This window comes from Osmia lignaria, chromosome 13 (genome assembly GCF_051020975.1).
Source record: "Osmia lignaria lignaria isolate PbOS001 chromosome 13, iyOsmLign1, whole genome shotgun sequence".
NCBI lineage: Eukaryota > Metazoa > Arthropoda > Insecta > Hymenoptera > Megachilidae > Osmia > Osmia lignaria.
In genome coordinates, this window is record NC_135044.1 from 39,438 (window position 1) to 49,100 (window position 9,663).

Below are 9,663 nucleotides of genomic sequence, written 5' to 3' on the forward strand. Positions count from 1 at the left end.
ATTCCGTTCGATACGTAACCGATCGGCTTCGCACGGTTTCTATTGGTTTCTATGATTTCGTGAACCATGGTTTAGGACTGATTATGAGTGAAACCAATGACCGACACATTGTCCAAAATCGTAATTCCCAGAATCCTGAAGAAAATATACGAGCATTCAAATATTTCTGCATTGAAATTGATCTATGAAATGAAAAAAAAAAAAGGGTATATTACACGAAAAATGAAATTGAATTTTTATTGTCATTCTCATCCCGCAGATGTCACTTCAGTCATTAAATTTCATTTAAAGATTTGAATCAAAGGAGGCAGTTGGAGTAGAAAAAACGAAGATTAAAGAATTTTATACACCGGTAAAAACGATTGATTTTGTCAGGAATAAGAAATTTATAAAACATTAAATATAGGTAATTATTATTAAAGGATATTTTAAGGTATATAAAACACAATCATTAATTTTTCTTCTGACTTTGTATGTAAACATATTCAAAAGTACTTTTAAATGTTTAAGATAGTACCAATTATGACTAACAGTGATGCCTTTAAATTGTCTTCCAATGTTCCATCCGATTACAAAGAAATTATCTCTGATACCTTATGTAAAATGGAAGAGCACATCGAAGGCAGAGGTCCAAGGTACAAGCAAACAATTTTGCGTATTATTCCAAAATTATTGCAAATTTATTACTAGATTGTAAGGTGAAAAATATTATAGGTACCAGTGGAGTTTAAATGATTTTGAAATTGGATCACCTTTGGGCCGTGGGAAATTTGGACGAGTGTATTTGGCAAGGGAGAAAACCACTCGATACATGGTAGCTTTGAAAACTTTGTACAAAGTAGAATTAATGAAGGGACGTGTTGAAAAGCAAGTAATGCGTGAAATCGAAATTCAGACACATTTGAGGTAAATTTGTTCATTTGCAAGCTTACCGCTTTTGCTTTTATAAATATATATATATATATGGTATCGTAATGTATCAATTTTTAGGCATCCTCATATTCTTCAAATGCTGACATATTTTCATGACCACAAACGTATTTACCTTGTACTAGAATTTGCAGCTGGAGGAGAGCTTTATAAGGAATTGAAACGGCAACCAAATGAAAGATTTAACGAACATTTGTATGTTTTTTTAACTTGAACTTGCTTGAACTTTCTTTTAATATACGTATATGGTAATTTTGAAAAAACGTTATTCCATTTGTTAGGTCTGCAAAGTATACGTATCAAGTTGCAGATGCTTTGGAATATTGCCATAAGAATAATGTAATTCACCGAGATATAAAACCGGAGAATTTATTACTTACATACGAAGGTGATGTAAAATTAGCAGATTTTGGGTGGTCTGTTCATGCACCGTCATCTAAGTAAGTGCATTTAAAAATGACGGATTTTGTATAAATGCGATTGAAAACAATGTTATTATGTATATATTAATAATTATAGGAGGAATACATTATGCGGAACATTAGATTATTTGCCACCAGAAATGGTAACTGGACAAACGTACGACATATATGTCGATCATTGGTGTTTAGGTATCCTTTGTTACGAATTTCTCGTCGGTAGGCCACCTTTTCTTAGCGATTCACAGCAAGAAACTTATGTTAAAATAAAAACAATAAATATACAGTGGCCAGAACAAATTACGCCTGGAGCTAAAGACCTTATATCAAAGGTAACATTTAAAAGTTGTATTAATATTTTTTTTGGTTTCTATGAATAACATTATTTTAATTACAGTTAATTAAAAGGAAAAGTTCAGAAAGAATTTCTATGGCTGCTGTGAAAAAGCATTTTTGGATTCTAAAATATAAGAATGCCGCATGTTGACGTAAACTACATATATGTATCAAGACACGACCGTTAAAGATACGATGTTATTTGTATTGTATAAAATAAAATAATTTATCTAGTAAGAATTTTGCAGGTTTTTTTTTTTTTTTTTTTTTTTAATAGGTAGTAAAAAGCTACAGGAGATATATTAGCATAATTCCTATGGCCAATTTAAATTAATACCTGTCACATCCAATGCAACTATATCAAGGTCAGAGTGAAGAATATCGCATAAACTTGGTTTAGTTCGTCCAAAATCTCCGTGCACAAATTCTTTCACATACGTTCCTGCTTGTGTTTTAATGTCCAATACAAAAAACTTATTAATATCTTCATCTTTAACGTCCAATAGATTTCTTAGTTCTTGAGGTTTTGCCCAGCGAGCTCTCATTTCGTAGATTAAACGGATTCTAGGGCTCAAAGGTCTTCTGTGTAATACCCTCAACGGTGTTTTTTGAGTTATTTTTATTCGTTTTGTATTATTTAATTCTTCGAGGGAAAGTGTATTTTTCGATCCGTTACGGCATATGCAAAGTGCTCGATAAAATTTTGTTTTAACTTTCTCACCTTCCTTCAACTTTTTTAAGTCAATCCTAGATAATACTTTTAAATTTGACGTGATTTGTACTTGTTGCGAAGTCTGATTTACTTGGGTGACTAAATTTGATAGTAACTTTTCTGTTATTTTTGTCATTCGAGGATTAATTAATTCAACAGCAAATGGCCTCCCTGCATATATATTTCTGACATCGACATCTTCCCTTCCCGATGATAAAAATTTAATAGCTGTGTACAGATAAAAACAACATTATACATTAAAAATCGATGTTAATGATAATTGCATTTAAATATTAGCCTACATTGAGGTTTCATCGCTTCGATGATAGGATTACACACTATGTCTTGAACAGATGTCTCCATCTTCTTTATCCCATCTATGAACCATGGTGTTTGACTAAGTTCTCTTGATAGTTTACTGTATCTACCTAAAATTATAATAAAGCGTTATGCACTAATGCACGTTACTACAAATCCAAAAACATTACCTCCTATAAAAATACTCGAGTATGAACATAGTATATTTTCTACGTCAACGCTGCTGGTTGTTTCTAATGACCAACTTTTGAAAAATTTAGCAAAATCTTCATCCGTAATACTGTTCATTAAAGTTTCTATGCTTTTTCGACTGAATTTATTATCGTTGCATTTTCTTTTCTTGTTATGCAATCTACAAGAAAAAGATATTAGACAGAAGCATTATTCAGCCAAAGTAAAGCATTTAAGATGTAACAACTCTATAGGAAACTTACAATGTTTCGCACTCTTTTTCATTATGCTTGTATGTAAAGATAACGTCGATAAGAAACGGGGATGGTGTTGTTATATCTGCCTGCTTTTTAATTGCATTTTCTATTTTAGGAATCATCACCCATTTCCAAACATCTTTGATACTCTGTAGTTTTACTTTAAAATTAAGTAACGCATCTTCCGAGAGATTCAGTTCGGTGGCAGATTGAACGTGCAACAAACGTTCTCTGAGATTTATGCATACAGGTATTGTCAATGCGCATAGAAAAGTATCGCTGTCATAATTTTCTTTCTCTACTTTGGCTTGTATCTGTTTTTAAAATTATTTCATATTTATATAGAATAACTATATTTCAAATCAAGTATTTACACATACTTTTTCAATAACTAACTCTTGTATTTTATTCTGAAGAATTCCCAAGCAAGCTGCACAAGGCACATCGTCTGTAAAACTATCTTCTATCACAGAATATATTTCTGACTGGTAAACAAAGATTTTATTTTATTTTATTTTATTTTATTTTATTTTATTTTATTATGCGTGTGAAAGAAACTACATTAAATATAACTTACACGTTTTACAAATGTAACAGGATCTTGGAAACAATTTGGTGTACGATATCCAATGAACCGCAAACAACATCTTAAGCAACAATTTTTTTGTTGTAAGAGATTAAAAATTCGTTTTTCCTCTTCTACGGAAAGATTCATTTTTAACGAAAGTCCTGTGAAACAGTTTGATATTAAAAATATATGAATATTAACCTAATTAAATGTTTCAATGTTTATATATGTATTTAGCATGCATTATACTTTACCAGTAAGAGAATTAATGTAGTATATATTAGATAAATATAATTGTTAATATAAATATTGTTTCTGTACTTTCTTTTATTAGTCACTTACAGTTCTTTATTATAATTGCAAATATATTCAAAATTCGTTCAATGAAAGAACATACAAATATATAAATATACATATATGTATAGTGATATATAATGTAATAATTTTACTGATTTAGTGATGGATGCCTGTAGTATCGTCTACTACTAGTGTAAATAATTGTAAATTTTAAGTTTTATTTCGTTATAACGGGTACCTGACTACTTTGTAAATATAATAACGTAACACGTAACATCATGCCTTTTTTAAGAAAAAAGTCTAGCAAAAAGATAAACGCGGAAAATGGCAATGACAATTTGATTGGAGGTTAATCGTTGTTTTATAATCAATTTAAAATTGATTCTTTATTTAGTGTATATAATGAACTAATTATTGTTTCATGATAGATGTAACCATTGACGATTTTGCAAATTCATCACGGACTCACGCTAGATTTAGAAAGGCGGTGACAAATCTTTTCTCCGAAGGTTATTTTCTCAATACGTTTCAATCAACTTTTTATTGTGCCATTTCTGTTTGGTAGAATGCAATTAATACACACTGCAGAATACGACATTTCGTATTGTATCATGTCATATTTTCTTGGGTTTTTTCTTTCTTTTTCTTTTTTCTCTTTTTTACAGTGAAACAAAAAGCAACAGTACAAGAGGAAGATTGGAAAGAGGAGATGGATGAAAGTGATCAAAATTTATCTGATGCAAATAAGTCGAAGAAAAACAGTAAAGGTAAAGGAAATTAATTGTAAATAACAGTGATTTAACAATGATAACAAGTTTTGTAAATTGTACCAGGTGTCTCGACTAGTCAAAGGAGAAGTAGAAAAACAAGTTCTTCCGAAAAGAATGTAATAGAAGATGAAGGTAAAGAAAAAAAAAAAGAAAAAATTGAGATTTTTAAATTTCTACACAAAAGGGATAAATATTTTTCAACTGTTCTATAGGTGTAGATTATCCATTAGATATATGGTTTATTATATCCGAATACATTAGTCCAGAGGCTGTTGGAAAATTTGCTCGGATATGTAGAAGTTCTTACCATGTAACAACCACTGGAAAATTTTGGTTTCATTTGTATAAGTCGTAAGTTTCTTTTAAATGAATGATATTTCTTTTTAGCACATAAAATTAAATTGTGATTGCAGGTATTATAAGTTTGTTCCTAGCTTACCGGAACGTTTGCAACCACAATGTATGGTTCGTACGCACGGGCTTCGTGCTTGTGTTATTAGAACGTTACATTACACTTATTTTGCCTTGAAAAGAGAAGTTGACGACGTATCTTATTTGAGACAAGACGAGCCTCACTCTCTAGTAAAGAGACGGTGTTGCCTTATGTGGCATAAAGCAAGTATTACAGAAGTACCATTGTACCATTAGTAGAGTATTAAATGTATAAAATAAATTGGTTAATGAGAAATCTGCTTGTAGAAAGGAAAAATGCGATGGTATTTCTATTTCAAATTAAAAGAAATTCCAAAATCAACCAACTCGCTGAAACAGAAATCCAAGATAAATGTTAAGAAAACAGATTTTCTTGAAATGTTGGAAGATGTAGCTGTAAATCCAGAAGAGGGCTGTAAAGTACTTAGGGTATTTATTGTACATATTTAACAAATGACCAAAGTGTGATACATTATATGTAATGCTATGCAACGTTGTATTTATTTTGTTGCATGATTTGTAGGTAACTTGTTTAAAATATAGTATGTTGCCACCTGTAATCGGTTTGATCCTGCAATCAGTGTCGATGACTTTAATGCCAGGTTTTAAAGATCATCGATTGCAGCTTGGATTTGGAACATCAGATATTCCTGGTACATTGACGAATCAAGTTATTTTAAATGATGTTGTTAATTGTCAAATTTTAGATTGGTGGCATCCACTTTATCCCCACCAAGATGGTATAACTACAATTGAACTACCACAGAGTGATTTGTGGGAGTAGAAAATTGTTGTTAAAAAATTCCATGTTTCACAATCAATCGGTTAAAACATACGATTACGAGTTTTGTAATATAAACATAATATATATGTAAATAATAGATTAAATGTCTGTTAAGTAAAATAACATTTGGATGTCATTCTATAGAATTCCATGCGACCCTTCTAAAATAAAAAAATTGGAGATTACTTACTGACAAAGCAACAAACAAATGGAAAAAGTATGTGAAAGGTATCACTTTTGTTGTTGTTGTTGTTGTTGTTGTTGTTGTTGTTATTGTTCGTTTAAAAAAATGGAAAAAGAATATTATCTTTTGATCGCTGTTTCAACAGCGTGTAACAATTCTTCCACGTGAGACACGTTTGAAATTGAAATTTCCATCTCTGTAATCTTAAGTATAACGGATATACATATGTATATTTAGATTATAAATATGCATAACGAGTTTTATACGGTAAGATATCAATGATTTAATAATAAATGTTACCATGTTGGCATAAGCTTGTACATCAACTTGCAACTGAATACGTATTTTTTCATCATCGCTGATTCCTTGTGCTTCAGAAGAAAATGAACCCGTGGATTTATCGCGTATTTTTTTTAATCTTCTCAAGCTTTCCTCAGTTTTTTGTACCGATGTTAATACATCTGTTACAGAAGCTAAGTAACTGCAATTAGAAAGTATGATAAACTGTAATATTTTTGATATAATTGCGTACTTTCTCCTCTTACTGTTTAGTTAATGAAGATAGAGCTAATTCCAACCAGCGATTAACGTCATCTAGTAACACTTCATTATACTCTCGATGAAAATTGATTAGAAATATAAGACTATTTTTTACATAAGCACATGGTTTCGTTGGTATATCCCTTTTTGTTCGTCTAAATAATCTTGGTATATCACTGACTTGTTTCAAATGTACCACAGATTGTTTCAAAAGTTCGTTTACAATTTCTTCTGTGATTTGTGGCAAAATGGTTTCCAAGTTCTTTATCGTTTCATCGAAGGAATCTATAGCATAAAATATATGTATATTATACAATAACAGTTCCAGTTTCAACTACGGATTACGGATAATTTACCAAGTATTGTACAACCTTTCAATAATTTCAATATTTTTTCAGTTGTTCGTTCAAGTTTCGACTGGATCATGCTTAAAAGAAGTGAAGACGCGGCTACAAATTTCTTTACATCTTCGTACAAACAAATAAGAAAGTTGAGCCTCGTCGAATGTTCTGCTTTGTTTGGATTATTTACTTCGTTTTCTACTGTCCATACCTTTGCATAAAAAGAAAGAAAACAGTTAAGATTAATTTTTTTTGTTTTCTTTTTCATGATTTAGAGGAAATTAAATTAAATTTCATACTTCTTTAAGGGCTCTATGAATCCACATTTGATATCTGGCACATATCTGAAGAGTGAATTTCCAAAATCTACGTGTAAAAAGGTGTAAAAAATTCTTATTATATTTTATAATTTTTCAAGCTGGCAATTATTATTAATAATTACCGATGAAAAAGCTGACTCAAATATATGTCTTTGGACCAAATTCTTTGTATATTTATCGCAATGATATAGGTTGCATGAAGAGAAAAATGCTTTTGCGTAAACGTTTCTAATGTTCCCTTAACACATGCTGGTGATATTGGTTCTGTTAGTACAGTTTCGACCGCACTGGCTATTTCTTGAAATCGTATTTGAAAATAGACTGGTAAATTCCACTTTATTAAAAAACGTTTATACTGTGGATTTTCTTTTAATGCTACATAAGGTTCGTGTGAAAGACATTTATCTTCTAATTTCTCTAAAAACTTGAGAGTTGCAATGTATCTCTGAAATCGTAAAACATCGTAATATACAGTATATCCCTATAATAATACAAACATTATTCTTCTTATTTACTAATATTTACTAATATTTACTAATATTTACTAACCGAATGAAATAATACTGGATCTCCGGGTGCAAAAACACATTTAATATATTGTTCCATCTTTTCTTCCACCTCGATCCAAAAACTGTTTACCACAAAATCGAATTGTACTCTTCGTTTCTCCGCGGAAACTCTGACATGAAAGTAAGAAAATATAATACTATATAAACTTCAAGTTTAATAAAAAAAGGTACACACTTGGATGTGATGTCCAAAAGCAGTTCGAGTTCTACATTCAAAATATTCAACAATCTATCGTAAATATCTTGTAGGCCAAGTGAATTGGTTTGTAAATTTTCTATGCTAATTGCACTATGAACCAATGGACTAACAACTTCTTTTCTTATTAAATTTTCTGCATCGCTTATTTTGTCAAGCGTAACATAAATTCTTAAACATCGAATTAAAAAATCGGAATTTCTTTCTTGCAAAGATGCCAAGAACAATTCGTTAAGATACGTGATATAAGTCTGTTCAAGTTTTTCATATTCCTATAACAACGAAAGTTTTCTATCGTTAACGAGAATAACAATTTCTTAATTATCCATTAAATATGTATACATACATACGAACCTTTTGTTTATCATTGATAATATCCAATTTGCATCTGGACATGTAAAATTGTAACTGACTGAATTCTGCTGCAATTTGTTCCAAGATATCTATTTTAACTGTACTTTCAAGAAATGTATTTAATGATAATGTGTTTGACAATTTGTTGAAAGAATTATAAATATATTGTAAACTGAATATACTCTTCTTGTATTCTCTAAGTTTCTCGCAATCATTCACATTATGAGAAATTACAATAATTTCATCGTCCAAAGTTTGTCGTATTTGCTGTAAAAAAAAAAAAAAAAAGGATTAAACTTTACTAAAATATTATATATAAATATTTGATACTTGAAGATTTTCATTTTTACTTTACCATTATTTCCTCTTTTAATTGACCTAACGGTGTTTGCAGATTATTGATAGCTTTATCCAAACCAATAAGATTACTTGATAAATTCACAAAATCTGTATAATCTCTGTTGATTAAATCGATCATAGCGGATCTTAATAATTTCAAATATATTCCCAAATCATCTCGCATCGTTTCCAGTTTTGTGTTCTTTCTATGTTCTTGTAGAAAAGTATCTACATTGAAATTTTGCTAAAAATTATAAAACATTAAATTAAATTAAAAAATCTACAACATAATATCTTGTTAACGCGTAACATGCCAAATTAATTACCTGAATGAAATCAAGTTCTGAGAAGCACAAATCTTTTGGGACTTTTGGTAAATTAATATTTTCTTTCGACATGGTGTCTTCTTTGTAAAAGAAAATCTCTTTTCTTAGTAAATTTTTTTATAAATTTAACACATTCATAGTTTCCAATTTAAAGAATGCAGTATGTATGTACCTAAAAAAAAAAAAATGATTAACAATTTATTCCTGTTTCAATAAGTATAATGATAAATATTAGCTGGTGCAACATATATAGAATATGCTGATATGTACATAATAAAATATAAATTACAGACAAGCATCACATGTATCATTTTTGTTTCGGTTTTTTCAATAATTGTATGAAAAGCATATCAGCTTTTGACCTAACTTTGAATTATTTTGTGCGTTGAAAACGTAGCTGTTAAGATGGAAAATGTTGAAAATGTAAAATAAAAGAATTTCATCTTCGGTGCATAAAACTATTAATCGTTATTATGCGTTTTATTCTAATTCGGCATTGG

General features: G+C 29.9%; 4 protein-coding genes across 16 annotated transcripts; 2 read left to right on the forward strand and 2 right to left on the reverse strand.

The window, feature by feature from the left end:
• Positions 1 to 53: 53 nt before the first annotated feature.
• Positions 54 to 1,884, forward strand: aurB (aurora kinase B). Of its 4 annotated transcripts, none has more exons than XM_076691799.1 (7): positions 54 to 433; positions 511 to 635; positions 715 to 906; positions 991 to 1,125; positions 1,212 to 1,370; positions 1,450 to 1,681; positions 1,747 to 1,884. In XM_076691799.1, the coding sequence occupies exons 2-7, from the start codon at positions 523 to 525 to the stop codon at positions 1,834 to 1,836; spliced, it is 921 nt and encodes a 306-aa protein (XP_076547914.1). In that variant the 5' UTR covers positions 54 to 433; positions 511 to 522; the 3' UTR covers positions 1,837 to 1,884. The 4 variants fall into 4 exon arrangements, with proteins under 4 accessions (XP_076547914.1, XP_076547915.1, XP_076547913.1 ...); XM_076691800.1 differs by having other exon boundaries at positions 515 to 635; XM_076691798.1 differs by having other exon boundaries at positions 54 to 406; positions 493 to 635.
• Positions 1,885 to 1,934: 50 nt separating this feature from the next.
• Pus10 (Pseudouridine synthase 10) lies at positions 1,935 to 4,676 on the reverse strand. Of its 3 annotated transcripts, none has more exons than XM_034337396.2 (7): positions 4,478 to 4,676; positions 3,721 to 3,872; positions 3,524 to 3,628; positions 3,150 to 3,457; positions 2,886 to 3,067; positions 2,700 to 2,825; positions 1,935 to 2,625 (listed from the first exon to the last, which is right to left on the reverse strand). In XM_034337396.2, exons 2-7 carry the CDS (start codon positions 3,856 to 3,858, stop codon positions 2,000 to 2,002), a joined length of 1,485 nt encoding a protein of 494 aa, XP_034193287.2. In that variant the 5' UTR covers positions 3,859 to 3,872; positions 4,478 to 4,676; the 3' UTR covers positions 1,935 to 1,999. The 3 variants fall into 3 exon arrangements, with proteins under 3 accessions (XP_034193287.2, XP_034193286.2, XP_034193284.2); XM_034337395.2 differs by lacking the exon at positions 4,478 to 4,676 and adding an exon at positions 4,054 to 4,189; XM_034337393.2 differs by lacking the exon at positions 4,478 to 4,676 and adding an exon at positions 3,966 to 4,121.
• Positions 3,258 to 6,334, forward strand: fsd (transmembrane protein fates-shifted). 4 transcript variants are annotated; one of them, XM_076691794.1, is made up of 8 exons: positions 4,214 to 4,356; positions 4,437 to 4,517; positions 4,674 to 4,775; positions 4,842 to 4,910; positions 4,991 to 5,129; positions 5,192 to 5,397; positions 5,482 to 5,648; positions 5,734 to 6,334. In XM_076691794.1, the coding sequence occupies exons 1-8, from the start codon at positions 4,287 to 4,289 to the stop codon at positions 5,992 to 5,994; spliced, it is 1,095 nt and encodes a 364-aa protein (XP_076547909.1). In that variant the 5' UTR covers positions 4,214 to 4,286; the 3' UTR covers positions 5,995 to 6,334. The 4 variants fall into 4 exon arrangements, with proteins under 4 accessions (XP_076547912.1, XP_076547911.1, XP_076547909.1 ...); XM_076691795.1 differs by having other exon boundaries at positions 5,482 to 5,639; XM_076691797.1 differs by lacking the exons at positions 4,214 to 4,356; positions 4,437 to 4,517 and adding an exon at positions 3,258 to 3,393.
• Positions 5,627 to 9,596, reverse strand: Cog2 (conserved oligomeric Golgi complex subunit 2). 5 transcript variants are annotated; one of them, XR_013063303.1, is made up of 13 exons: positions 9,453 to 9,596; positions 9,164 to 9,335; positions 8,854 to 9,081; positions 8,499 to 8,765; positions 8,124 to 8,416; positions 7,929 to 8,058; positions 7,502 to 7,824; positions 7,359 to 7,425; positions 7,075 to 7,270; positions 6,724 to 7,003; positions 6,479 to 6,659; positions 6,230 to 6,381; positions 5,627 to 6,155 (listed from the first exon to the last, which is right to left on the reverse strand). XR_013063303.1 is itself a non-coding variant. In XM_076691792.1 (12 exons), the coding sequence occupies exons 2-12, from the start codon at positions 9,233 to 9,235 to the stop codon at positions 6,298 to 6,300; spliced, it is 2,121 nt and encodes a 706-aa protein (XP_076547907.1). In that variant the 5' UTR covers positions 9,236 to 9,335; positions 9,434 to 9,580; the 3' UTR covers positions 5,627 to 6,297. The 5 variants fall into 5 exon arrangements, 1 of the variants encoding a protein (XP_076547907.1); XR_013063304.1 differs by having other exon boundaries at positions 9,457 to 9,589; XR_013063302.1 differs by having other exon boundaries at positions 9,434 to 9,580.
• Positions 9,597 to 9,663: the final 67 nt, after the last annotated feature.

Coding starts and splice junctions, on each gene's coding strand:
- Pus10 (XM_034337396.2), bottom strand. CDS start 3,858: ATGAATCTTTCCGTAGAAGAGGAAAAACGAATTTTTAATCTCTTACAA. Junction 3,629..3,720: donor CTGTTACATTTGTAAAACGT/GTAAGTTATATT, acceptor TTTGTTTACCAG/TCAGAAATATATTCTGTGAT. Junction 3,068..3,149: donor GAAAAAGAGTGCGAAACATT/GTAAGTTTCCTA, acceptor TTTTTCTTGTAG/ATTGCATAACAAGAAAAGAA.
- Cog2 (XM_076691792.1), bottom strand. CDS start 9,235: ATGTCGAAAGAAAATATTAATTTACCAAAAGTCCCAAAAGATTTGTGC. Junction 7,271..7,358: donor TTCATAGAGCCCTTAAAGAA/GTATGAAATTTA, acceptor TTTTATGCAAAG/GTATGGACAGTAGAAAACGA. Junction 6,660..6,723: donor CTATCTTCATTAACTAAACA/GTAAGAGGAGAA, acceptor TTCTAATTGCAG/TTACTTAGCTTCTGTAACAG.
- aurB (XM_076691798.1), top strand. CDS start 502: ATGTTTAAGATAGTACCAATTATGACTAACAGTGATGCCTTTAAATTG. Junction 636..714: donor ATCGAAGGCAGAGGTCCAAG/GTACAAGCAAAC, acceptor AAAATATTATAG/GTACCAGTGGAGTTTAAATG. Junction 1,371..1,449: donor GTTCATGCACCGTCATCTAA/GTAAGTGCATTT, acceptor TAATAATTATAG/GAGGAATACATTATGCGGAA.
- fsd (XM_076691794.1), top strand. CDS start 4,287: ATGCCTTTTTTAAGAAAAAAGTCTAGCAAAAAGATAAACGCGGAAAAT. Junction 4,776..4,841: donor GTCGAAGAAAAACAGTAAAG/GTAAAGGAAATT, acceptor AAATTGTACCAG/GTGTCTCGACTAGTCAAAGG. Junction 4,911..4,990: donor GAATGTAATAGAAGATGAAG/GTAAAGAAAAAA, acceptor ACTGTTCTATAG/GTGTAGATTATCCATTAGAT.